This window comes from Sarcophilus harrisii, chromosome 2, assembly GCF_902635505.1.
Source record: "Sarcophilus harrisii chromosome 2, mSarHar1.11, whole genome shotgun sequence".
Classification (NCBI taxonomy): Eukaryota; Metazoa; Chordata; class Mammalia; order Dasyuromorphia; family Dasyuridae; genus Sarcophilus; species Sarcophilus harrisii.
The window spans coordinates 348,534,211-348,561,112 of record NC_045427.1 but is presented as its reverse complement, the minus strand read 5'-3'; the positions used below and the strand labels follow the sequence as shown (position 1 = coordinate 348,561,112).

At 37.2% G+C, this 26,902-nt stretch overlaps 1 protein-coding gene across 2 annotated transcripts in view; it reads right to left on the bottom strand.

Annotated features, from left to right (window-relative positions):
• Positions 1–26,902, bottom strand: part of FSTL4 (follistatin like 4) — a 790,888-nt gene that overhangs the window by 730,742 nt on the left and 33,244 nt on the right. For both annotated transcript variants that reach the window (XM_031953062.1, XM_031953063.1), the window contains exon 3: positions 2,858–2,891. In XM_031953062.1, coding sequence (XP_031808922.1) covers positions 2,858–2,891 — 34 coding nt within the window. The remainder of the gene's footprint in view (positions 1–2,857; positions 2,892–26,902) is intronic.

Genomic DNA, 26,902 nt, shown 5'->3' with positions numbered 1-26,902 from the left:
AATGCAGGTCCAGTGACTTCTTTGTAACTTTTAGTCCTTGAGAGTTACCTAGAAGACTGATAGGATTAAGTGATTAGCCTAAGGTCATATGGTCAGTATATGATAAAGGTTAAATTTGAACCCAGATATTTCTGATTGCTAGGATAGAGCTCTCAATTCACTATGTCTTGCTGCCTTTCATATTCTAAAGATATTGCACACTCAATGCTATCAGACCAATAATAGCAGTCATGCATCTCCCTTGCTGTTTTATCTTCTTCTTTCCACCTTATGCTATTCCTGTACCTTGGAATCTTTTGGATAATACCTATGTTATCCAGTACCATGCCATGAGCAGTATGACCTAACCTCCTTCCTCAAAGGATAATTCACAATTTTTGTAGCCTCTGGCACTGAACTCAGTTCCAATGACACATCAAGTGTTCCTAGGAGCACTATGGCCAATGAAGAATCAATTCAGGTTAATTAGATTTGACTCTTCCCTGCCGAAATAGAAAGAAGGAAGAGATATGCCATTAGAAACATCCAGAGTAAGTGCCAAGTCTATTATTACATGACCACTAAACACTAAATGAATTGTACCAATCTTGGTTTGCATTTTTATGTAAATTTACTCATGAGTGTTGCAGTTATAAAGTATATTGGAATACTCCTAGAGTATGTAAGGAATTATCCCTAAGGAGATGTCCAAGTCCTGGCTATACATCATCTGTACTGTGGAAGATCCTTGGATCAAGAAAAGGCTGGGTACACATTCTCACTGTAGTTTTTTTAAAATATGAATGCATGTAGAAATACAGATGACAATAAAAATGATTTAGGCAGTTCCTCGAACTTAGTCTGTTATGTACCTTCTAAAATTGATCACCAGATCATTATGGGATGGCTAAGAAAAGTAGTCCTGTGCCCTTGTCCCTTCCTCATTATCTTTGGTTTCAAACACCTACATTTCTATTAGAAAAATACTACTTCAGTATTGAATTCAGTATATTCAGAGATCATTAGGTCCAGATACTGGGTGGGGAACTCCTTCATAGACCTTGAGGAATATCTAAGTCACAGAGCTGAGTCAAGCTTTGAAAATTGCATCTCCAACAAGGAATACTTCTTTCAATGTTTCTCATTCTGTAACTATATTATTTAAGCAGACATGTCACCTGGAGAATGACTGTGCTAGATGAAGAGAATCAAAAGAAAGTCAGGTAGGGTATAACCAAGAAGTAAGCCAGTTTTCTCTATTTCAAACAACTCTATTGACAGGCAAGGACGTAATAGGAACAAAGCTCACTAGTTAAGGGATACTTCAATTCCCTTAATTTTGCCACTGAATTTTTACTTCGCCCAATTAGTAGTACATACCAGGATACAAATGATAGGAGATCCAAAAGAAAGAAAAAAAAAAAGAAAGAAAACCGTTAAGGGCTAAAAACAAAAGGACAGAAATTTAATAGGAGTACAGTAGATCCCCACAAAAGACCCTAATTGGTATGTGGTAGACAGAGGTGGATTTTTAGTTAAAATCAAAAGCTATATAGGCCGCTCTCCAGGATAGAGACAAAACAAGTAGCAATGGATCCAAACTAATGAGACAGGAAATTTTTCATTACACACACACACACACACACACACACACACACACACACACAAAGTCAGACAGAAGAGAATTTAGAGGTCATGTATTTCAACTCCCTCTTTTTCTAAATAAGAAAAAATAAAATTCAAGAAGTTAAATGATTAGCCCCAGGTCTGACAAGTAGTGATTATCAAAATGAGGATCTGAACATGGGTCCTTGGAGTCTAAATCTAGTGCTTTTCCTTATGGGACCACAATGATCATATGCAGTCTTAAGGCACTATATTTAGGGGACACATTCTATAATAATAAATAATTAAAAATCATAATGCTTAAGAAGGGCGAGAAAGTTATTTCTAATCTGTTGGTAAGTGTTCTGGTAACTGGAAGATGATGTTATATCTCTCATGTCTATTTCCCTGTCTGTCTGTCTCTGTCTCTCTGTTTCTATCTGTCAGCTTGTGTCTCTGTCTCTTTGTGTTTATCTCTATCTCTCTGTTTCTCTCTCTCTCTCTCTCTCTCTCTCTCTCTCTCTCACTCACTCCCTCACTCAACAGAGGGTCTTTGCTACTAAAAGGATTTTTTTTAAAATGAACAAGAATAATCCTCTTGTGCAACCAGAAGATCACATAGGATTAACATTCATGTGATTTTCTCCTTAAGAAATAAGTCTTGCTAGAAGCAATAATGGAGGGTAAAAGAGGACATTATTGTGCTTTCTTGAGAAGTAAAATAAATTAATTTAGAGACAATTTACTCTCCCCTTGCAGTTCAAATGACTTTTTTTTTTTTTGCAACAAGCCTGAGTACAAAGATTTTACATGGTAGCTTCCTAACCTTCCTAGCAACTGAAATATCTTAAACTGTAAACTGGAAATTTGTGGCAAGAACATTCTTCCTGGATAAAAGCTGGTTATTATCATGCCACTTTCAATGGAAGCTTGACACTTTATTCACTTAAGAAGTTTCTAATCATGCAATGCTAGAACTTGCTCAGAAATGGCAACTCTTTAGACTTCAGTTCATTTCCCAGAAATTAGGGCAGAAGGGTATGATTTTTAAAGATAATTCCTGGAGATCACTTCTCACAGAATTATACAGATCAATGCATAAGTTCATTATTTCACACACACACACACACACACACACACACACACCCATTACCACTACCAAAAAAGTTATGTGAAATTCAAACAAGAGGACCCAGGAAATATGAAATCTCCTTTAGCTGCAGCAAATAACTTCCCAATGACAACAGCTGCAAAAAAAGAAATGCTTTCTTACCTTTTCTTCTTGTGACTTCAAGATTTCTAAATTCCTGCAAGGAAAGGGGGAAAAAAGAGCTTATGGTTTTGAAATCCACAAGAATAATACACATGTCCATATCCCTGAAAATATCTGACCCCAGCTATTCAATAACTTAAGGGCTTAAGACACTAAACAAGTCTTCTAACAAAATTTGGGCTACCAAACATGTAACAAAAATAAATATTGGAATATTCTCTTGAGAGGGGGGAGGGAAGGAAATATACTAGGAAATGATGTCTCTTCCATTAAAAATAAAAGGATTGAAAAAATTTAAAGATAAACTTTCACTTTTATTAAGCATATGGAATTTTGTCAACAAATAAATAAGATTTTATTAAAATACTTACTATAGCCCAGATACTGTGCTAAAGGCTGAAGTAAGGAATACAATAATAAAACAATTCTTGCTTTTTAAAGCAATTTATATCCTATCAGAAGGAAGAGCATGCATATAAATAAAAGTATACGCAAAATATATGCAAAAATAAATAAAAGGCAAATTTGAAAGAGATCACTAGCAGTTAGGGGATAGTTTAAGAAAGGCTTTATATAAAATGTGTTACAGTAGAGTTTTGGAGAAAACAAGATATTTTAAGAGGCAGAGATGTGGATGGATTCCAAGCATTAGGGAAAATAATGCAAAGGCTCAGAGATGGGAGATAAATTGTAAGGATTATAACAAATCAAAAAATTTTTTTTCCTGCCACCTTCTTAATTGATGAGAAAACTTTCAATCTTAAGGAAAAGTCAATTGCATTCCTAACTTAAAGACCGTATCTGAGCAAAATTATGTTCTTGCCTCACCCAGCACTGTGTCATAAATCCCCATGAATAACATGACAAATAATTCAACCAATATATGGTTTGGCATGAACTACTTCTAGAAAGCCACTAGATGGTCCTTTCTTTTCAAACATTAATACATTTTACAGGCAATTCTCATCATTTCTGTTAAGTATGTTCCATAAAAGGCTTCAGGAACACTGCATTAGTAAACACAGGAAAGTACAATGGTTAAGTGACTGTATCTCTAATCATGGCATTTTCCAAAGCAACCCAACAACTTTCCTCTTCCTTTTCTGGGAGTACTATGTTGTTTATTTATTAATAAAACTCAAGGCTAACAGCACTACAGCTTATAACTAAATGAAGCTTATCTAACACAGATATTTTCTCTGTAGTTTATAGAAGTAGCATTCTTTTGCCAAGGAACAGTAGACAGTTTTGTACTTGGGGGCCATTACAAATATCGAAGTTATTTTAAAAAATGTGAAAAATGTAGCACTAAATAAATGGCTAAAAGGACACTGATTTACATTATGAGAGGTGAAACAAGGCAGAGTATTTCTTTGGCCCAGGTCTTAGCTGAGAATATATGCATCAACATGGATTGATTTATGGTATAAATTCATCAACAGGCAAATTCTCACATATGGAAACTAAGAATAATGAAGATTGATCTTACATCAACCACTTAATTTTCCCTTGATTAATTTTTTAGCTGATAGATGCATGAAGGGACAAGATTAGGGTAGGTTTGAGAAAAGATTAGAGCACCACCTCCAAAACAATTTTAGTTCATTCTGGTTAATTTTCTATGTTCCATCCAAATTGAACACAACTCAGATTTTCCCATTTTGCTGCTTCTATTCACATTATACCTGGAATGATATGTTTCCAAATCTCCCCACCATCTCTCACTCTTTAACTAGCTAATATTCTCTTCATCCTTCAAGGCTCAGCTGACATAAGATGTTCTCCCTGAAATTTTCTCTAGTCAAAAGTAATACCTCTCTCTTCATAGTCACCCCTTCTCATTATTTCTGTCCCTTTGAACTATAAGAACTCTGTTTCATTTGTCTTTTTGTCTAGCTACACCAAGCATAGGATGGGGAAGGAAAGGAGTACTTATATAGTACCTACTACATTTCAGGCACTATACTTAGCACTTTACAAATCCATTTGATTCTCACCACAACCCTAGAGGTAGATGCTCTTATTATCCTCATTTAACAGCTGAGAAAACTGAGGCAAATTGAGGTTAAGTGACTTTCCTAGAATCATACAGCTAGTAAGTGAAGCTGAATTTGAACTCAGGTCTTCCTGAACTGTATGCATGTTTATAGAATTAGAAAAAAGCACTTTTCCTAAAATAAATTTTTGCCCTTGTTTTAATTTGTAAATTTTTTTGTAAACATGCTTTAATTGGTCAATAACAACCACAACTAAAAGCAATAATCCCACCAAATGTGGTCTTGATGAGGTTCAGATCCCCTCAATTCCTGGTCAGGGAACCAAATGATGAGGTTTAGCGCAGGGCAGAGAGTTTTGGTTGGCACGAAGATTCTTCATGAAGGAATTTACGAACCCAAAAAGTTAGACTGGCAAAAAGAAGTTCATTGTTGGAACTGAAAAGCCTTTGCTAGGAAGACTGACTTCCTCAGCGTCAAGATTCTGACAGAGATAAAGTTCCTAGCAGAAAGGTAAAGAGAGGTATAGTCCAGTTAGGGAAATAGGTGAGAGAGATAAAGAAGGGTTAATGCTGAAAAGAGAATGTTTTCTCATTGGGCAGAAGGTCCTCCCAGGTAGCTATGCCAAGGAGAGAGAGGTTCCTTGGCATAGGATGTTCCTGCTTTGGGCCTTTGTGAGGAAGTGCCCCAAGTTGCCCCTTTTTATAAAGAATTTGAAACTTATTATCTTGGCTAGGGGCTAGGGGCTGTTTGAGTTGAAATAAGAATAAGATCTTTGAATTGAATAGAAATTTTCCAATTGAATGAGTAGTCCTAGACTAATCTCCAACTCAATAGAGGTCCATAGAAATCTAGATCTCGGGCTAGGTAGGAGTGGTCCTGGACTCAACTAGTCCCACCAAGATAACAGAATGAAACCACTTTATCTTGATTCCCTGGGGCAGGTCGTTCTGTAGAGGCAAGGAGAATTTCTCAAGAGTTCCCCCCCAAACCAAAACATTATTGGGGTTCCCCCATCAGTCTGACTACATCATAAGATGAAGAAAGAACCAGAGGAGTTTCTAACCTTTATTTTGCATATGAGAAAATTAGAAGTCCAGAGAAAGGTTAAATAAGTTGTTCAAGTTGATACTGTAAAGAAGAAAACCAGTGCCTACTATGTGCCAGACACTCTGATAATTACTTTACAGATATTTCATTTAATCCTTATAACAACCTTGGGAGCTAGTGTCTATTGAGGAAATTGAGAGACACAGACATTAAATGATTTGCCCAGGATCATATAGCTAGGCAATGTTTGAGGTCTAATTTGAACTTAGATCATCCTGACTCCAGAGCCCAGTGCTCTAATGATCATGTGACCTAATTGTTGTACATTGCAGAACAGGAAAACAAAACCAAACTCTGATAGCAAATTCATGGTTCTTTTTGCTATCACTAAAGAGAAACACATATATGAAGGACCACAGCCTACTGATACATACTGCAACTATTCAGGGTTCAGATTAAAAGCTGTCACAAAGTCAATATGGAGGAGCGGTGAAATGGCACAGTGGATAGAGGACTGGTCCTGAAGCCAAGAGGACCTGAATTCAAATCTAGCTTCAGATACTTAACACCTAAAGCTATGTGACCCTGGGTAAGTCACTTAACTCCAATCACCTTGTAACCCCCCAAAAATCAATACTGACTTTTGAATTAGTATTATTGAAGTATATCTAGATCTTTCAGCTTCCCTTGTCCCAAAGACTAAATGACTTTGACTTTGTGAGTTTAGCTAAACTAATAATGATCATTTCTACCATAAGGACAGATCCTCCATTCTTATCTTTATCCATTCTATTTGTTACTCCATAGGCACAGGACCACTTCACCTTCCAAAAGGATTTTTAAATTCTACTTGGATTCTATAGCACCTGATGTCTTCCTTTCTTCCATCCCCAGTTCTCAGAAACCTGGGAAATCTGAGGTACATGATCTAATTCTCAAACTCATGTTACACCCCAGCCTTGAAGCACTTTTCCTGATTTCCTAGTAAGACTCAGCTTAATATGTTGGAGAAAAGAAAACCCACACATTTCATTTATTTCCCAGACAAACTGGAGGAAGGTATTAACCCTCCCTATAGAGAATAGACCTCTGAGCCCACATGGCAAGATAACTGTCTTAAGTGTCCTCTAATTGTTTATATATAAACACAATGTTAATTCAAACACAGCCCTTATGGTACAGGCTAGCAACTGTCATGAGATCAATAAATAGACTTCAAAATTGTCAAGAGAAAGGAACAAAGGACTTTTCTGCCAGATTACTTTATTTCAGAAAAATGTGTTTTTTCTGTCTACTTCTCCACTTCTGCCCCCACCAACAGTTGCAAGCTTTTTCCTTTCCCTTCTACACTCAATCCTACCCTTGTACTACAAAGCTTTCTCTATTAAAATGCATCTTGGTCCCAACATAGGTTGAAGTGAAGGGAAAACCCTTCCCTAATCAATTCATGTGCCACTTACTAAATGAGGCATTTCCTATGATTTCTTATTCCCATCTTGCCCTCCAAATAAATAAATCAATGGGTTGATAGATAAATGCTTTGTATTATACATAAAAACTGTGAAGATCGTGTATTTTTAAATCAGCAGGAGTCAGGAATTCAGGTTAGGGGAAAATCGTCAGTCTTTATTCTCAGTGAAGAAGGATCGGAGGTGGAAGAGAATCGGCGATAGTAATGTGTGCAGCTGAGTCAAGAAGCTAGCTCGACCAGCAGCCACACAACCAGCCGCTCGGAGTCTCGAACCCAGGCCCAATCTCTCCCAGCTTCTCTTCCTGTCTCTCTCTCTGCCTCCACCCACCAAAATCATCATTTCCTATACAACACATCAGGACTTGCACGGAGAGTGGGCAGGGACCATTCTTTATCCAATCATGTATATTAATATAGTATAGCCCAATTACTATTTAGCCTCACGTACTTGGGACCTCAGTGCATCAACTCAAACCTCAGCCCATTACATCTCCCGCTTTCTTTTATTTTAGAACACAGGTGGTCATGCCATCCCTGATCCTCAGGAGGTCAGAGCCCAAGGGGAGGTGATCACAGCCTCCCTAACTTCTCAGGGAAGGAGGTGAAAGCACCGAAAAGGAGGTGATCACAGCCTCCCTGACTTCTCAGGAAAGGCGGTGAAAGCACTAAAAAGGAGATGATCACGCCCTCCCTGACATCTCAGGAAGGGAGATGAAAAGCACCAAAGGGAAATGGGGGTTGCTAGCGGGTTTCTGGGCTGAAGGATCTTATTATGCACAAACCCATCAGCATGGGAGGTATTACACAAGCACATAGCAATAACGCAGAGGCTATTAGGGATGACCCTCCCCTCAGTCAGTGCAGGCTCGATGTGGTGTAACAAACATGAATTGTACATGCAAGTAGCGGAATAGCAAACAATATAAATCAACATGGTGTTGGAAAAGATCACCAGAAGTCCTAGAAGGAGGGTATGTAAACAACAGTCACACATACACCTTCTTCAGCAGCCAAGAGATAGTCCAAAACCAATCTATTGTCCATTGCTTCACATGTCAGGGAATATGATCCCCTGAGTTTTTGAAGTCCTGCAAAAGTCTTTTTATGTGTTAGGGAATCCAATGATTCCAGCAGATTTTGAAGTCCTGTAACAGTCTTATCATTTCTCAGAGAATCCAATGATTCCTGAGGATTTTCAAGTCCTATGTCTCAGAGAATCCAATGATTCCTGAGGGTTTTCAAGTCCTATGGTTCAGAGAATCCAATGATTCCTGAGAGTTTTCAAGTCCCATGTCTCAGAGAATCCAATGATTCCTGAGGGTTTTGAAGTCCAACAATTTTGATGTCCATGAGTCAAACGCCATAACTGCCACGCTCTTTCAATGGTGAACACAATCAGCAACAGAACCACCCGATATTTCTTGGGTCTTCTCCTTTGTTTCAAGGGTCTGCTCCATCTCTCTGCGATGGACAAGGCGAATATGGCTCGTTGGCACCCATCTGATTCCTTCTCCACCTGTAGAGATACAAGCAAACCCTCTCCCCAAAGCAGTTAGCCTATCTGGTCCTTTCCATTCACCACTTTCTGGGTCTCTCCACATCACCTGGCGATTATCTAAAGATAGTGGAGCTGCTTGCATTGGACACTGACCTTCCGGTGGGTTATAAAACCTGTCTGCCGGAGCCAGTGCATCTTTGTCAAAAATCAAGAAGTTAATAGTATAAAGAGCTAGATTTAGAAGTTCTCTAGGGTTACCTGTGGCTCCCCCTTTCTTTTGTTTTGGAGGAGCGTCTTAATATCTCTGTTTCTCCTCTCCACTATTGCCTGTCCTTGAGGATTAAAAGGTATGCCCGTGGTGTGTAAAATCTTATACTGTGCACAAAAGTGTGCAAAATGTTTTGAAGTATAAGCAGGACCATTGTCTGTTTTTATTGCTTGTGGCACACCCATAATGGCAAATGCTTGTATGAGGAATTCAGTGACCACTCGGGCTGTCTCTTTTGCTGCTGGCATTGCAAAAGTGAATCCCGAAAAGGTGTCTACCACAACATGGATGAAAGACAGACGACCAAAAGATTTATAATGGGTCACATCCATTTGCCAGATTTCATTGGGTCTCAAACCACGAGGGTTCTTCCCTGGAGGCAGTGTAGGAGCGTGGAAAGGAAGGCAAGCCGTACAGGCTTTTACTATGCTCCTAGCTTCCTCTCTTGTTATTCCAAATTGTAAACGTAAAGCTCGAGCAGCCTGATGATATTTAGAATGAGATGCCTGAGCTTCTTGGAACAAAGGGGTATTGACCAACATAGTTAGAAGGCTATCTGCCTTTGAATTGCCATCAAATATGGGACCTGGAAGTCCACTATGAGAATGGACATGTAATATATAGATCTTACCTGGATGCTTTCTCACTTGCTCTTGAAGTTTCTTAAAGAGCTGATATATATTAGAGGCTGCAAATTTTATTTGGGCTGTGGCAATTCTTTGTACCACACCTACTGAATAGGCCGAATCAGATATTATATTTATGTCTCCTGGATAATAAGTAAGAGCTAGAATGATCGCGTACAATTCATTCTGCTGAGTGGACTGAAAAGGAGTTCTGACTACTCTCTTTATAGTTAGATCATGAGAGTACACAGCACAAATATTATGTTTGGATGCATCCGTGAAGATAGTTGGTCCTTTAAGAGGAACTTTAGAAACTTTTTCTTCAAGAATCCATCGCCAATTATGTAATAGTCTAGTTATCTTTAATGGAGACCCATGTAAAAAATTTGGAGCCATGGCTAATAAAATTTGCCACTCTGGGATGGTCTCACAACACACATTAATTTGTGTATTGGTATAAAAGGTGTATATCTTGTCAGGTCTTGTCCCAGATAATTGTACTGCTCGCTTAGTGGCCTTTAATAAAATTCTAGCCACAAGCACTGGGTAGGGTGTAAGGCTTTGTTCTGGTTGTGCCGGGAGGTTCACCCACTCTATCACACTGTGTCCTTGATGAAGGACTGCTGTGGGTGCCTCTTGTGTGGCAAAAACTGATATCTCCAAGGGTTTTTGAGTGACTCTTTCAACCACATTGGATAAAGCCAGTTCAACTTCTCTCAAAGCCTCTTGAGCTTCTTTTGTAAGCTGGCGTGGTGAATTTAAAGCACTGTCTCCCCTTAAAATGTCATATAACGGTTGTAACTGATAGGTAGTCAAACCTAACACTGGTCGCATCCATTGGATATCTCCTATCAATTTCTGAAAATCATTCAATGTGTTTAGCTTTTCTGTTCTTAAGGAGAGTTTTTGAACTGTAAGCACCTTAGGGTATACTTCATATCCTAAATATTGAAAAGGAGCATGTCTTTGAATTTTTTCTGGTGCTATGTATAATTTGTAATTCCTTAGTGTTTCTATGGTCTTTTGTAGACATGCCTCTAACATTTGTTCCTCAGGTGCACATCCCAAAATGTCATCCATGTAATGTAATAGCCTAACTTTTGGGAATGCTTTTCTTATTGGAGCAAGAGCAGCAGCAACATACATTTGACACATAGTAGGGCTGTTTTTCATTCCCTGTGGCAAAACTGTCCATTCATATCTTTTATAAGGCTCAGCTAAGTTAATGCTGGGCACTGAAAAGGCAAATCTTTTCATATCCTTCTTATCCAGAGAAACAATCCTTAATATCTATGACCCAAAGAGGCCATTCTCTAGGCAACTGCGTAGGAGATGGAAGTCCAGGCTGAAGAGTTCCCATAGTTTCCATCTGTTCATTCACTTTTCTTAAATCTGTTAACATCCTTCATTTTCCAGATTTCTTTTTCACAACAAACACTGGGGAATTCCAAGGACTTAGAGAAGGTTTTAAGTGTCCTTGGTCAAGCTGCTCCTGTACTATATCTAATAAGGCCTGAATTTTATCTTTACTTAAGGGACACTGCTCTATCCACACTGGTGTATCAGTTTTCCATTGGATAGGAACAGGTGAAAGTGTTGGCAGGCCTTCAACAGCAGCCCTGCTTAAAAAACCGAAGTACTCATTTTTAACCCTAATTGCTGTAAAATGTCTCTTGCCCACAAATTGATGGGGATTTTTTCAACTATAAAAGGAGTAAAAACTCCTGTTTTGCCTTCAAAAGTCCATCTCATAGGGCAGCACTAACTTCAGCTGCTATTGATCCTCCTACACCAGACATGTAGGTGTCTGCTTTAATCTTTGGCCAGTGACTGGGCCAGCTGGCACCTCTAATGACCGTCCGATCTGCACCAGTGTCTACCAATCCTTCCAATGGAAGGCCATTTATATAGATTGTGAGCATAGGTTGGTCAGTTGTTACAGCTGCTGTCCAGTAAATTGCTGGATTTTGTGATCTGGAATCAGAATCTGGGTGACTATCACCAGGCTGCTTATTAGGATTCTGTATGAGTAAACCTGATGCTACTATTTCTCCTGGGTGATAAGTCACACATTGTCTTCCTGTATTGGTGACTTGGATATTATCTACACATTCTCCAGTTTCCCACATCAGTATGTGGATGGACACTGTTTTGTACGTACTCTCAGGAGGTAAAATGGTCAAGCCTACTGTGCCTGGAGGCAAGGGATCCATAGGCTGGAGAGGAACAGATTTCACCTCTCCAGGGGGTATCTCAGTTGTCTCAGCTGCATACAACTCTATTCTCCCTAATTGTAATCCCTTTCTTCCATCAGGTTACTTCCTGGCTGATTGATTGTGTAATCCCTTTCTGCCATCATATGGCTTCCTGGATGATTGGTCATATTGGGGTATTGGCCGTCTAGGTACTCTCTGGGTACACCATTGGCTGCCATCATGCCCCAAGTGTTTTTGTCTGGTTCAGCCCTGGGGCTGGGCCCTCATCCCGTTTCCCTGAACCTGTCTACATTCTGAGGCCCAATGGAAGCCTCTGTTGCATTTTAGACATGGGGTACTGGGTCTTGTTCTCCCACCCTGTTTTCTCACTCTGCCTCTATACCAACATTGAGCTTTCAGATGCCCTACTTTACCACACTGAAAGCATTGACGTGTCTCTCTAGAAGTCCCTTGCCGGAAGGGACCCTGTCTACCCATGTTGGGATCTTGGGAAGTCTGCATCATAGTCTGGCTATAAAAGGCATTTGTACCCACTGTGGCACAGCGTCTTATGAACTCCTCTAAAGGAGCATCCTTGCGCAGTCCTAGTATAATTCTTCTGCAGACCTCATTAACATTTTCCTGAGCAAGTTGCCTTATTAAAACATCTGTTGATGAATTTTCCCCATTAGTTCTTGTGATAGCAGTCTGCAAACGTCCCACAAAGTCAGCAAAGGGCTCATCTGGCCCTTGTGTTATTTTTGTGAAGGTCTCACCTTTGTCATTTTTATTGTGAATCGAAGCCCACGCTTTGATAGCATTAGCAGCAATTTGCTCATATGCTGCTACTGAATAATTAATCTGTGCTGTGACGTCTGCATATGGACCTATACCTTGTAGTAGGTCATAGGTGATTGCAGCATGAACAGCATTTTGACTATTTTGTTGGGCTTATATCCTACAGAACTCACTATATTTAGAAAGCACATGTAATTTTGTCCAGGTTCTAGGCATACCCTTGCTATAGATTTCCAGTCATCAGGAGTCAAGATTTCAAAAGCCAAATTCTGTAATAGCATCTTAACATAAGCTGATGTAGCCCCATAAAGAGTGTAAGCCTTTTTAAGATCTTTAATGATTTCTATGTTAAAAGGGGCGTATCTTCGACTTTGTTGACCGGAGGCATTAAACTGGGAAATTACAGGAAACATAAGTGGCTGGAGCTCCCGGATGTCCACACCCTTTTCTTTGGCCTTCATTAAGCCCTCTTGCAGTCTACTCATAATTGGATACTGGGGATGGTGGGGGGGAGGTGCTGGTACTGTCACTGCCTCCCCCACTGCCCCTCCTCCCTCCATCACGGAGGGTGGAGTTGGTGGAGGAGAGTCAATCACTTGCTCCTGGGGTGGGGCTGAAGCTGCCTCCTGAGGAGGAAGGTCACCACACCCTTGCTCACTTAAGTCTCCATGCCCTGTAGGGATATGGTCATTAATCTCTTCATTGTCTTCCTCCCAATATCATGGCTTTTGAGAAGGAGTAGAAGGAGCCAGGTTTTTCTTTTTCTAGGGGTAGGAAGTTTCTTAAAGGCTAATTAATTATTTGTATAAATAAAATCCTAGATGGAAAATAAGGGACCATTTTCTGAAAGATGGAATCTCTTGTCCAACCAGGGAATTATCTAGAGATCCCCTCCTCTACGAACCAAGGGGAATCAGTTTAATGTACCCACAAATTCGCTACCTGTTCCCAAGTTATAAGTAATCATGTATTTCTATCAGCTTAACATGCTTTCTAACACCCTCTTAGGTGGGGTTGGGTGGGATAAGGTCAGCTAAATTTCCCATTTTGCCAAAAAGATTACTGGTTTAGTTTTTTAAGAAAATAAGTTCATTATTTGTTAAACAATACTCACCCAAGTTCCTGGTCAGAGCTTTTCATTTTGGTTTCCCACGTTCGCCAAATGTGGTTGTTATTTTAAATCAGCAAGTCAGGAATTCAGGTTAGGGGAAAATCGTCGTCTTTATTCTCAGTGAAGAAGGATCGGGGGTGGAAGAATCGGCGATAGCAATTGTGGCCTAGTCAAAGCTGCCAAGCAGCCACACAACCAAAGCTCGGAGTCTAACCCAGGCCCAACTCCCCCTTTCTTCCTGTCTTCTCCCCCACCCACCAAAATCTCATTTCTAAAACATCAGGACTTGCACAGAGGGGGAGGGACCATTTTTATAAATGATATTAATAAATAGTCAATTACTTTTAGTCCGTACTTGGACCTCATGCATCAATAAACCCTCAGCCCATTACAAAAAAACCACATACACACATATATACACATATGTATATATATAAACAAACTCATATCAATACATATAAATAACCTACTATGTACAGACATTGTGTCTTACATATTGTTATATAAAAAAAAATTCATCAATGACAGTTTGTGAACTCAAAGAGTTTATAGTCTAATTTGAGGAAGTTGAGAAACTCCCAACTACCTAATAGAGTAAAAATGTTAAGAACAAGAGATAAGGTTCAGCTAGGAAGATCGGGGAATGCTTCATGAAAATTTTCTCCTTTCTCACCATCAATATTTTCTAAGCATTCACAATATGTACTCTGGAGGGCAGAATGTATATAAGGGAACAACAAAACATTCAATGAGGCAATAGAGAATGCAACAAAATAGCACAATGAAGACAACTCATTACCATTAATGGAACAAAATAGCTGCTGTACAGAAAAGGCAACAGGCACCAAATGTCAACATTTTAATGATTCACCAGACCAAGGAGGCTTGTTGTACTGGAATATTCCAATATCTTCACTTTTGCTTTTTGTAATAAATATCACAATATATTTTAGGGATGTCCTGTAAACAATACAAAATAGATCCTTTACACTTTTAATTTTGATGAGATTTTTTTCTTTTTGTTTTAAATACTCAAAAACAGAAGCAAGAGATACTTTTAGTCCTCTGAAGTAATTGAATGAAGACATGGTATTCTGTGTTAAACAAGGATAATGGAATATGTTTATCATCCCATTAGGGTTTATACTGCTTCAATTCCCAGCTTACCCATAATGCCTGACTCAGCATGGACACTGAAGAAACATTTATTGAATAAATCAATTAAACAAAAATCAAATTCTGCAAACTTTTAATTAGTACATTTTATTGATTCTATATTATGCTATGAGTCAAATAAATAAATGCTCTTGGAGAAACAGAAAAAACCTAAAAGCACATCGCACATATAAATTATGAAAACATGGAGGGAAAGTGGTGCTGACAGAAATACACTGGGAGAAGTAAGTTACTCTAAGACTCAAATACACTGCCTAAGGAAGAAATCATTTTCTGCAGAAGCCCTAAATTGGATGGCTATAAATGAGGGTTAGTGCATAGACTGTATTTAAAGACTGCAAATTTCTTTAACTAAATATCTAATTTTATCATGGCATAAATCAGTTTTTTTTTTCTGAAACAGGGAATTAATTTCAAATTTTTCACTCACCATTCATAAAGCCAAATCATTTTAAATGTCATTTAACCAATACTACATCTTTATTCTTTATTGTGGTCTTCCAGAATCTATTATCTCTTCATTGCAGTATTAGGAAAAATAAGTACAGAATTATAATCTAATAAAACAATTTTATTGTATAATTCAACTGCAAAAATCTTCATTTTTAAATCAATATAATAAGAATGCTGAGTAATATGTTTTCATGACCCAAAAATATATTATAGATTTTCAACTACTAAGAAACAGTTTGGGAACTGGTACTTGAGAAATATTCTTGAATTATGTGTCAATCCTCTTCCTCATCTATGAGGTCTTCTGATATAAGGAAAAAATGGGCAGAGGCCTAGAGTTATGTATGAAGACATCGGTATAAATTTATCCTTTGAATTCTTGCAGCCTGAGTCAAGTTCCTCGATGCATAGGATTTTGATTATGGTACATAGAAGTAACATGGGACTCAATGATATCTCAAAGAAGCACTCATTCTATGAAGGTTAAAGTGATGATAAAAGTGTTAGTAACTGAGAATAAAAAGTAAAATAAAAAGTATGCTAGCATTTGCTAAGTCAAAAAGTATAAGAATAGGGACAAACACAGTGTCCCTCTCTTTCCTATTTATCCTATATGTAAATTATATGTACATTTTGTCTTGTCTTTCTCATCAGATTGTGAACTCCTTGAGGACAAGAACTACCTTTTTACCCCAGCACAGTGCCTGACATATAATGGGGGTTTAACAAATATTTATTGACTGATTACATAGGCTCTAACTTTTCAGATATTATACAAAGAATTAAGGTATGTTAGCTCATTATCCTAGAACCTTTGGCCTCTAAATGTCAAAATTATGCATAAGAATGAAAATACAGGATATCCCCCCCCAGAAGTCTTTAATAACTTTAAACTACACAGAACTGTTTGGGACATACTATAGTTTCATGTTGATAAAATGGTAATCTTGCATACATTTTAAAAATTAAACCTTAAAGACATCAAACTTGACAAACAAATCTTACATTTTTCATGTCCTTGAGATAATCTAAAACTTGGGCTGTTAGATCAGAGTTCTATGAGTGTGTATTCATTTTAGACTCAGGTTTTTCAGTTGGAAATTATCACATGATTTCTTAACATCCACAATGAAGGAATAATGCATATGAAATTAAACAAAAGGAATCAAGATGATATAAACAGAATCATGGAATTTAGAGTTGATTATTTAGTCTAAAATCCATTTAGGCAGTCATGCCTCTTACAAAATCAACCTTATTTATTGACCAATGACTATGTGTCTGGCATTGTTCTGGATAGGTACTGGGGAACCTCTCTTATAAGTGGAGATGAGCCTTCACTTAAAATATCCACAACTTGGGGACTCATTTTTTTTTCATAGCAGACTATCTTCCTGTTGGACAATTTCAATTCTTAGACTATTTTTCCTAACAATCTAATCAAAATTTGCTTCTCTGCAGGTTCATCCCTGAATTCAAATTTTGCCCTTGGATACCAAGTAGGACATATTTAATTTAGTTCTATCTTGATGTACAGTGTTAAGAGGGAATAAGGACTTGTACTTAGACCATGTATCATCTGCCTGTTAAGAATCCACTATGTAGAATCCATTAGAAATTATGTGATGATTTTTAAAAAATCTAGTTAGCTGAGTTCAAAGGACTCAGGGGGGCTGGAATTGAACCTGAGGATATATGCAAAGTTAAATCAAAGTCTTTTTCAATGATTTTTAATTAAGAAAGAACTGCTGAGTTGCAGATAGGAGAGAGTCCCTTCTGGGACCAGTAGCAATGTTTCTTTGAATTTTCACATTTCCTCATTTAGGTGAATGAACATCCTGAAATTGCATCCCCCAGATTATTGGATGAGATCAGAAGCATCACTGAACAAGTCCTACCACCAGACAAATAAGAGTCAATAGAAGTGACAGCTGATTCTATTTAAAGAGCCAGCATGGCAACTGAGAGGATCTGCTTGATCCAGCTCAGCAAAGAACCCAAAGGAGTAACTTGCTCACTAACTATACCACAACCAGAAGTGAACTTTCCAGGAGATTCTGAAAAGGAAAAAAAAAAAAGGGGGGGGGGGAATCCCAGGATCAGGAGGTGTGCTTCTGCCCTATGTGTTCCCTCTACAGGTGCCTCAATATCTGTTTTAAAATGGAGTCCATTTTCCTTCAGTAATGTTGTATAATTTCAACCAACTAATAGTTGTGTGAAAAGGGGAAAGTCATCCCCACCACACATTTCAGGAAAATATTTTGTACTTCTACACTTGCTATATTCTCAGCAAAAATCTCTTTGTAAAAGCTAATTGAGGGGCAGCTAGGTGGCGCAGGGGGGGGATAGAACACCAGCCCTGAAGTTAGAAGTGTAATATCTGGGCTAGCTTTCTGGGGGACCTCCAGATGGGCTTTGGTCTCAGCAAGACAGACACCATGAGGATAGTCAGGAATAGTCTAAAGTCTTTTATTGTCTCCTTCACAGTCTGTGTCTGTCATAGTCTGACCCAGTGGAGGAGTGGAGGAGGCAGGAGAGCCACCAGGAGGATGGTCAAAGATAGAATGTCTCATTTCCAGTCCTCTCAGCCCTTGAATACCTCAATATAATTACATCATTACAGCACACTAAGTATATGTGAACTAGAGAACCATCATCTCATTAATTACATTGAGTTAACACCATGGTATAAGTATCTTTGCTTCAAGTATACTTTTCTCAGAGTTCCCCAATATCTTCCATCCGCTACAAGGAGGATCTAAGTTCAAATCTGGTCTCAGATACTTAACACTTCCTGTCTGTGTGACCCTGGGCAAGCCACTTAACCCCAATTGCCTGAGGGGAAAAAAAAAACAACAACAACAACCTAATTGATATTAGCAGGCATTTAAATGAACAAACTTTTATTCATTTCTATGTGCCAGATACTATTTAGTGATGGGGAGTTAAATTTTATGAAAGATTTCTCTCTATATTTGTATATATAAAGATATATGAAAAAGGAAAGTCCCTCAGGGAGTTTAATTCTAATAGGGGAAGACAACACCTAAAAGTAAACTGAAAAGAAGAGGGAAGGGATGGTAGCATAATTTGCAGTCAGACACACACCTGGGAAATGAATTTGAAATGGCGACTTAAGATTCTTTGTCAAAGTGGAAGTGTTAGGAGGAACTCACCAATGTAATGGACAGTGTAGTAGAAACTCACCTAAAGACAAAGGAACAAAGTAAGAGTTGAGAGAGCTGTCGAAGGTGAGAAGTTCAGAAGGCTTGAGGTAACTTCTGGGATGAGAAGCTGGGGAATGATAGCAAAGTCCAGAACATAGGAAGCAGAATCAGGAGAGGAAATCATCTTTTCTTAATATAAAGGAGTTATCATTTGGCTAAACTGACATTAAGGGAGAATATGGGATAGGGTTTCATAAATAACAATTATAAACCACCATTCACTGAGAGTTATTCCTAAAATCTTGAGAGAGAGTTGTCATCCACTCTTTGGGGACACAATTTGCCAGTGCAAATGGAAGATGAAGTTCAGATGAGTTGCTACAAATATGAGTTAACATTATTAATCCTCATCAGAGTGGATTAAATAAAAACCAGTTATCATGTCCTCTCAAATCTTTTTTGGACTCCATATCACCAAATCTTTCAACTGATCCTCAAATGTCAGTGTTTCAAATGGTCAGAATATTGACATACATTTAGTTTGTCAGTATCTTTCCTGAAAGGTTGTACCACATATGAAATAGGACTCCAGATAAGATCTGGCCAAGGCAAAGGACACTGCCACCATCATTTCCCTTTCTAGATTTGGGATTCTTCACCTGGAATCTACAGACCAGTAGACAGATTGATATTAAGAAGTCTGTGAACTTAAATAAGAAAAAAAAATTTCACTAATTCCTAAAAAAACAATTATTTAAGTTTATAATTATTTAAAAACATTATTCTGTGAAGTAGTCCAGAGACTTCTGGGTCCATAACAGAAAACAAGTTAATGTGTCTTTTCTAAATAGTATGCTTTGACCAAATGTTGAAATGAATAATCCAGGAGACAGCAGGTCTTTGGAACTAGAGATAGAGAGCTTTGAGATAGAGATGCTTGAGCCCCTGCAATCTCAAAGCTATCATACAAAAATATTAGCCCATATTGTTCATTCTTTGTTCTCAAAGAAGAACAATGATATCAGGAGGATGGTGTATTGATGCGCAAGTGAATTGGATTTAAATGAGACAAGGATGTATAAAATCACCAGCCTCACTTTCTCCTCCAATTATCAGAGTCCAGTGGCAAGACACAGATTAGTTCAACTGGAAATGACCTTCCAAGCTATGGGAGACCTAAAAGGTTTAAAAAAAAAAAAGATAAGATTCTTCTGAGTTCTCAGTTTATGAGACAGCATCCACTCAGGAATTCAAGGCTATCATAAGAAAAAGCTTAGAACTGAAGCAAAAGATGGATTATTTTGACTTCACAAAACAATCACTCTAGGAGGGAAAAACCTTCAGTATTTCTGACCAGAGCCATGAGTCAATGAGATCACTAGTTTTGGCAAAATTTTATCTCCTAAAAGATTCAATTCAAATTTGATGCTAATCAGAAAGAGACAACAGACAGAAAAAGAAAACTGAATACTTTGGGGTTCCATGTGTTTGCATATGGGAATATGTGTTTTAATACACATCAAATTAAAGAGAGGGATGGTCAGCATGTCTATTAGACAAGAAAATTTCTGAGACTTAGGCTGCAATGAGCTTTACACAATAACCTGGTTCTTTCATCATCTGGCATAGCTCCTACCCTACAAGTTTATCTGACCTTTGCCACCATTTTTCTTTAATTAACGCCTTTTCCCTTAAACTAAATAGTAGAAAGCAGCTGGTGTGGGGTGCATAGTACAAGCACAATCTGTATAGTTAAGCCTCCTCTACACAGCTGTGCAATTTGTTTCTTTGCAAAGTGGACAAAAAATATGAAGGTGAAGGCGGAGGACAGATCATTTCCTGCTGCAGAAAAAGAACAAGGAGTCCTCCAGTATTCATTATCTTGGTCCTTAAACATGGACAGATTTAGCTAAAAAGTTCTGGCTTCCTTATGTTCTCCCATCTAATAATGAATGGGGTTGGAAAAACACAATGCTGTGGAAAAATCTAAAATAACTGAACCAAAGATGTTTAAAACTGAGAGATTTTTGTGAGGACAAAGGGAAGACTTCTTAGGAATTTTTTATAGCAGCTGAATCATTTCTACTGCTCTTAGTTAAAAAACCACAACAAACCCACAACCATAAATCCACAAATGCGGAATATGAAATAAAGAAAAAAAATCTGTGTAGCTATAAACTATCTTCAGACTTCTATTGAACAGCTTAATGGATTTTATATTTGCTCAATCATTGGTCATAAGAGTAACCTTAAATAAATCAGCACTTTCTACCTCACTTAACAAAATAGTGATACTACAAAAGCCACAAAGGCTAGAAAGAATTATATCAGATCTAGGAATAAAGAGGCCCCTGGGAGAAAAATATACCCAAATAACCAAGAAGCACCAAATTAATTAATGAGTAGGGATTTTCTTATAGGATGGAGTAAAGAGGGAAGAAGTAAATTGACTCCAATTACAGAAATAGACTTGCTGTGATATGCCCTTTCCCCTTAAAAGTTAAAAAAATAAAATAAAAACAAAAATAAATTGTGTGGTTTTTTTTCAACACCATATTTTCACACTGAGATCTCAAAATAATTTTCTCGTGTAATTTCTTTTTTTTTTTTCACAAGGGCAGACCTAAATAAAATGTGGGATAAAATAGCATTAATAAAAGTGACTAACTTGACTAATTTTCCTCTAAAGAAACTTCATATATGACTTTATATAACCAACTTCTCTCCTCCTAGACATTCTCTTTTTTCTGAGTTTCAGGATAGTAGTTTTTTTTCTGTTTCTTTTCTTAATTGTCTAACTATTCTTCCTCTTTCCAAAGCTTGGTCTTAGACTCTTTTGTTCCTATACTCTCATTTAGGGAACTCATCATCTTCAGTAGGTTTTATATGCAGATGAATTCCATATCTACATATTCAACCTTAGTCTTTACTGAGCTTCAGTCCATAACAACCATCTGTTGGACATTGCAACTTATTATTTCATAGTACCTCAAACTCAACATTTCCAAAACATATCTCATTATCTTTCAAAAAAAAAAAAAAAAAAAAAACTCAACACCTACCCCTCTACTGAATTTTCCTATTTCTGACAAAGGTAACACTTTCTTCTCAATTTCCCAGATTTGTAACGTCAGCATTATCATGGATTCCTTGATACTCTCTTCATGAGGCCTTCATGACACTGCTATCTCCCCTGACTCTTCAGAAGCTGACTACTCTTTTTCCAACTCATTTGCTCATTTGAGAGATATTTCTCCCCACCATGTCTTCTATTATGTATGTCCCAGAAGGCTCTGTCTTGAGACCTCTTCTCTTTTCTTTCCATATTATTTCACTTGTTGATCTCATTAGTTCTCATGGTTTCAACTATCATGTCTATGCAAATGATTCTAAGAATGACTTGTCCAGCCCTCAAATTAGATGCCCTACATCTAATAAGTTCCAAAACAGAACTCAATCAATTATCGCCACCCTCAAAAAAATCTTCCCCTCTTCCTAACATCCCTATTATTCTTGAGAGTCTCCAGTTACATAAGCTTCAGGATCAAAAATGAAACCTGTTGTGGGAGAGGATTTTGAGAAGACAGTGGAGTAGGTCAGAAAATTCCAAACTCTCCAGATTTTTCTCACAAATAAGACAAAACTGCACTTCAGGGCAAACACAAAGTAGTCAAAACAAAAAGGAGTTAGGGCAGAACAGTGGTCCTCCTGTGAAACCTAGAGATTTAAAGAAAGATACCAGCAAGGAGCTTTGGCCCATGTGGATGTGAAAACACGTCCAGGATAATTCCTCTGAAATAAAAAGCACTGAGGCCTGGAGTTAGCTGGATTGAGATGCAGTCTTGATCCTGGACACAGGAACTTTCACTTTCTGGATAGTGTGGCAAGTTGGGGAGGATTGAGGGAAGTCCTGCTGATAAGAACAGGCCCAGTTGTACTGTCGAGACTTTGTCTTGGGCAAGAAAGAACCAAAATACACTCTGGATAGTGCAGAAGGGACAGGAACACTGTTGGCTATGAGCACTTAAATGAAGACCAAGTTCTTAGTTTCCAATTCCAAGCCAGAGGGAAAATTAAAGAATCTGAGTTCCAAGTACTCCCACTATAGGAATAAAGGTGATTATGCTGCGACCAAGGTCTTTTTTTTTTTTAAACTGTGCAGGCAAAAGAGAAAGAATGCAACAGAGAAAAACTAGTATTTTCTTTAGAAGATGAACCTTAAGTTAAAAAAAAAAAAAAGATTCTTCTTACTCCAAAGAGTAACATCAAATGGTCACCTGCCCAAAAAGAATCCATAAAAGAATTTTTAAAAGACTTTAAAAATCAAAGGAGAGATAAGTACAGTCCAAGAAAAACAAGAAGGTTATGAAAAGAAAGTGAACCAACCTGGAAAGGAAATCCATGGTCTCAAAGAACAAAAGTACTCTTAAAATTGCAAATGGGCAAGGAGAAGCCAGTGAAGTTATAAAAGACCAAGAAATAATAAAAACAAATTATAAGGAATAAAAAAACAGAAGAGAATGTGAGATATCTCATAAAAAAACAACAGATCTGGAGAAAAGATCAAAAAAAGAAAATATAAGAATAAGAAAGCTATGGTCAAAAAAAGAATCTTGATACAATAATATAAGAAGTAATTAAAGAAAACTGTCCTGAAGTGTAGAACAAAGGGGGAAAGTATAAATAGAAAAAAATACAAACCTACCAGTCACCACCCAAAAAATATTCTATGAGGAAAACTTACAGGAACATCATTACTAAATTTTGAAACCCTAAGGTCAAAGAAAAAATTATACAAATAACCACAACAATTCTAAAATGCAGGGAATTACAATTAGAAGCACACAAGACCTCTCAGTGGCTACAATAAAAGGTAGCAGGCTTTAGAATACTATATGTTGAAGATCAAAAAAACTAGGGTTGTAGCCAAAAATATATCCAGCAAAATTAGCCACAATCCTGAACAAAACGAAAAAAATGGATTTTCAATGAATTGCCAGACTTCAGGATTTTCTTGCCAAAAACCAAAACAAAACAAAACAAAAACTTGATATTGATAATGAAAGATATGTTAAACATCAAAAACTAATTTCAAGAGTATCAATACAAACTGTTTATGTTTTATATGTGGAAGTGTAAACCATATGTCTAAGATTGTCATTAATAATTGGGTAGTTCAAAAAGAAATATTAGGGTAGAGCTATGTATGATGTGATACTAAAAAGCAAGAATGCAGAAAAAACAGGAGGAAAGGATAAAGGATAAGTTCTGGGGTACAGGGGTAAGCAGTTAGGTAATAACAAGGCAAGCTAGTGGGTAAAAAAGTAGAAGAGTCAGCAGGGATAGGAAACAAAAGATATATACAAACACTATAATAATGATCAGTAATAGAATTTATTAGAAAAAAGAACAGGGGTTGTAATCATTGATCTCAAAGTTAAAATTAAAATACATTCAATCAAAAGATAAAAATAGGGAAACTATAAGTCAGACACATTAATGTTATTTTAGACTATTCAAAACAATTATGTAGTATAAGATGAGAATATTGCTGTGGTATATGAAGTGATAAATTGGTAGATTTAAAAAAATATGGAAAGCCTTGAACCTAAGAAGGAAGATGTTATCTTCGGAGAAACAGTGGCCAAACAAGTATAATACAATGTGAATGTATATGTGTATATATGTATATATGATTATAGATAACTATGTGTATGTATGTGTATATTCATATGTTCATGTGTAGGTATATGTATCAGGTACATATTTATATATACATATACATAAATATATCTGTGGTTAACTGTGGTCTTCTAGGGGGAGATGGAAGGGGAGAGGGAGAAAGAGAAAAAAAAAAGAATAAAGTAAAAAGTACACAGCAGAGAAGAAAATCTATAAGTAAGCAAAGAAAAGATGAACAGTTCTGAATATGTGTTTTATTATTATATATGCTTTCTCGAAATGGAAATTTATTGTTACACATTTTGAATTCTCTCATATTCTGCTGTTCACATGACAAAATTTTTTTCTTTTCTGTCTTTTTTTCAATTCTAAACAAATATGTACACTGTTAAAAAAAAAAAAGAAAGAAAGAAATCTTTTTTGTTCTTTAAAACCCTTCAAAACAGGATAGATACCTCCCAAATTTTCCTTATTATATAAGGAATATATATATATATATATATATATATATATCTCCTTCTTATACCTCACTCTTCCCTCAACTATGTTCTGTAATCCAAAAACTCCAAGAGTTCCTAATAGCTAATAAAATAATGATTTTACAATCATCTGGTTTGACATTCAAAGTCCTCCATAACCTAGTCCCACCCCCATCGCTCCTAGAATTTTATACTTTCAGCCCCATCACGTGAAGTGACCAGTCTAGTGGCACACTGACCTCCTTGATATCCTTTGAACAAGACACTTCACTTCTCCACTGAGGACATTTTCTCAGATTGTTACCAATACGTGGACTGCTTTCCTTATCTCCATTTCTTACTTCCCCTGTTTTCCTTCAATTCCCAGTGCAAATCCCACCTTCTATATGAAACCTTTGCTAATACCTCTCTAATTCTAGCGTCCTCACTCTGTTGTTTTTTCTTGTGTGTAATTTGTTTATATACATAATTATTTCCTTGTTGTTGCCAAGGAATATTTGTGAGCTCAAGAAGCAAGAACTGTCTTTTGCCTTTCTGTTTAAACCCAACACTTAGGAAAATTATCTGCCACAGAATAGTTTGCTTAACAATGCTGATTTTTAAAAACGATAGTCAATCAGTTGCTAAATCCCAGAGTTTTCTACCTTTCCAACTCTTGCATCTGTCCCCTTTTCATTACTTATGGAAGTATTACCTTAATGTAGGTCCTCATCACATACTTCTGAAGGCATTAACTGCCTGATTGCTCTCCCCTCTTTAAACCTCTCCTCATTCCAGGCTAGCCTCCAAAACAGCTGCCTAAGTGATTTTCATTAAGTACAGATCTATGTCATGCCTTCATTTCTGTGTTTTCCAAATCAGGAGTTGGGAAGCAAAGGTAAAAGAACTGACCTCCAACAGTTGTGATCAATCAGTGAGAGAACAGAAAGATAGGCTACACTCTTACCCCAATAAATAACGTAAACAACTACAATACCACTTTGACCAGTCCTCCTCTTCTCTCATTTTACCTATAATTTCACCAGCAATCTGTAGGTCCCTTGGTGCTATTATGACATATCCTTTTCCCCTTTACCCCCATTCAATCACTTCCAACCCTCAGTCGTAACTAACCCTCAACAATAAGTAGATTCTGTGCTGCAGAACAGTGACCAGTAAGCTCTGTCCTGTGCTCTCTCCCCAGTTTTATTTTCTCAGTGGGAATGCATGAGGAAAACAGGAGAAGCATTCAAGTACATATTATGATTACATTACTTTTTCACCAAAACATACTGCTTTGCATTTTCTGTCAGGACTATCCATTCAGTCATATGCTTCACATATTATTTCCCAATCTCTCCATTTTTATGGTTACCATTCCAGTTCAGTCATTCATTACCTCTCCCTTGGGACTATTGCATAATGGCTTCCCTGTCTTCAGCTTCTTTCCTCCCCGATCCATGATTCATACAACTACATTTGCCCAAAGGACAACCCCTGCTCAAATTACAGTGGTTTCCTATAGACTAGAGGAATATTATTTTATTGTTCTCTCATCATTTAAAAATTTCTTAAAATATCCAAAATTATTAATATAGTATTAGTTCATAATTTATAAATAAGTAAATATATATATATATATATTTTGGGAATATGCATGCAAAAAATTTTTGCTAATAAATTTGTGATCAAAAATGTTTGTAAATTACTGCTGTAGTATTGGTTCTTACTTTCATTGGAATACAAGTTCCTTGATGACAGGGACTATTTTTACCTTCCTTTTTTACTCTAGTACTAAGCAAGGGCTTGGCACATGTTAAACATTTTAAAAATATTTGTAAACAATGTTGTTGTTCAGTTGTTCAGTCATGTCTAACTCTTCTTGACTCCATGGACCATAGCTTATATTATCTTCTACCATTTCCTGAAATCTGTCCAAATTTATGTTTGTTTCCATGATATTATCTTTCCATCTCATCTTCTGCTTACCTTTTTCTTTTGCCTTAAATCTTTCCATAGGGTCAATTCTCATTAGCTTCGGTATCTGACCTTTCTGAATAGCTTGAATATATTTTTTTTAATATTGACTGATTTGATG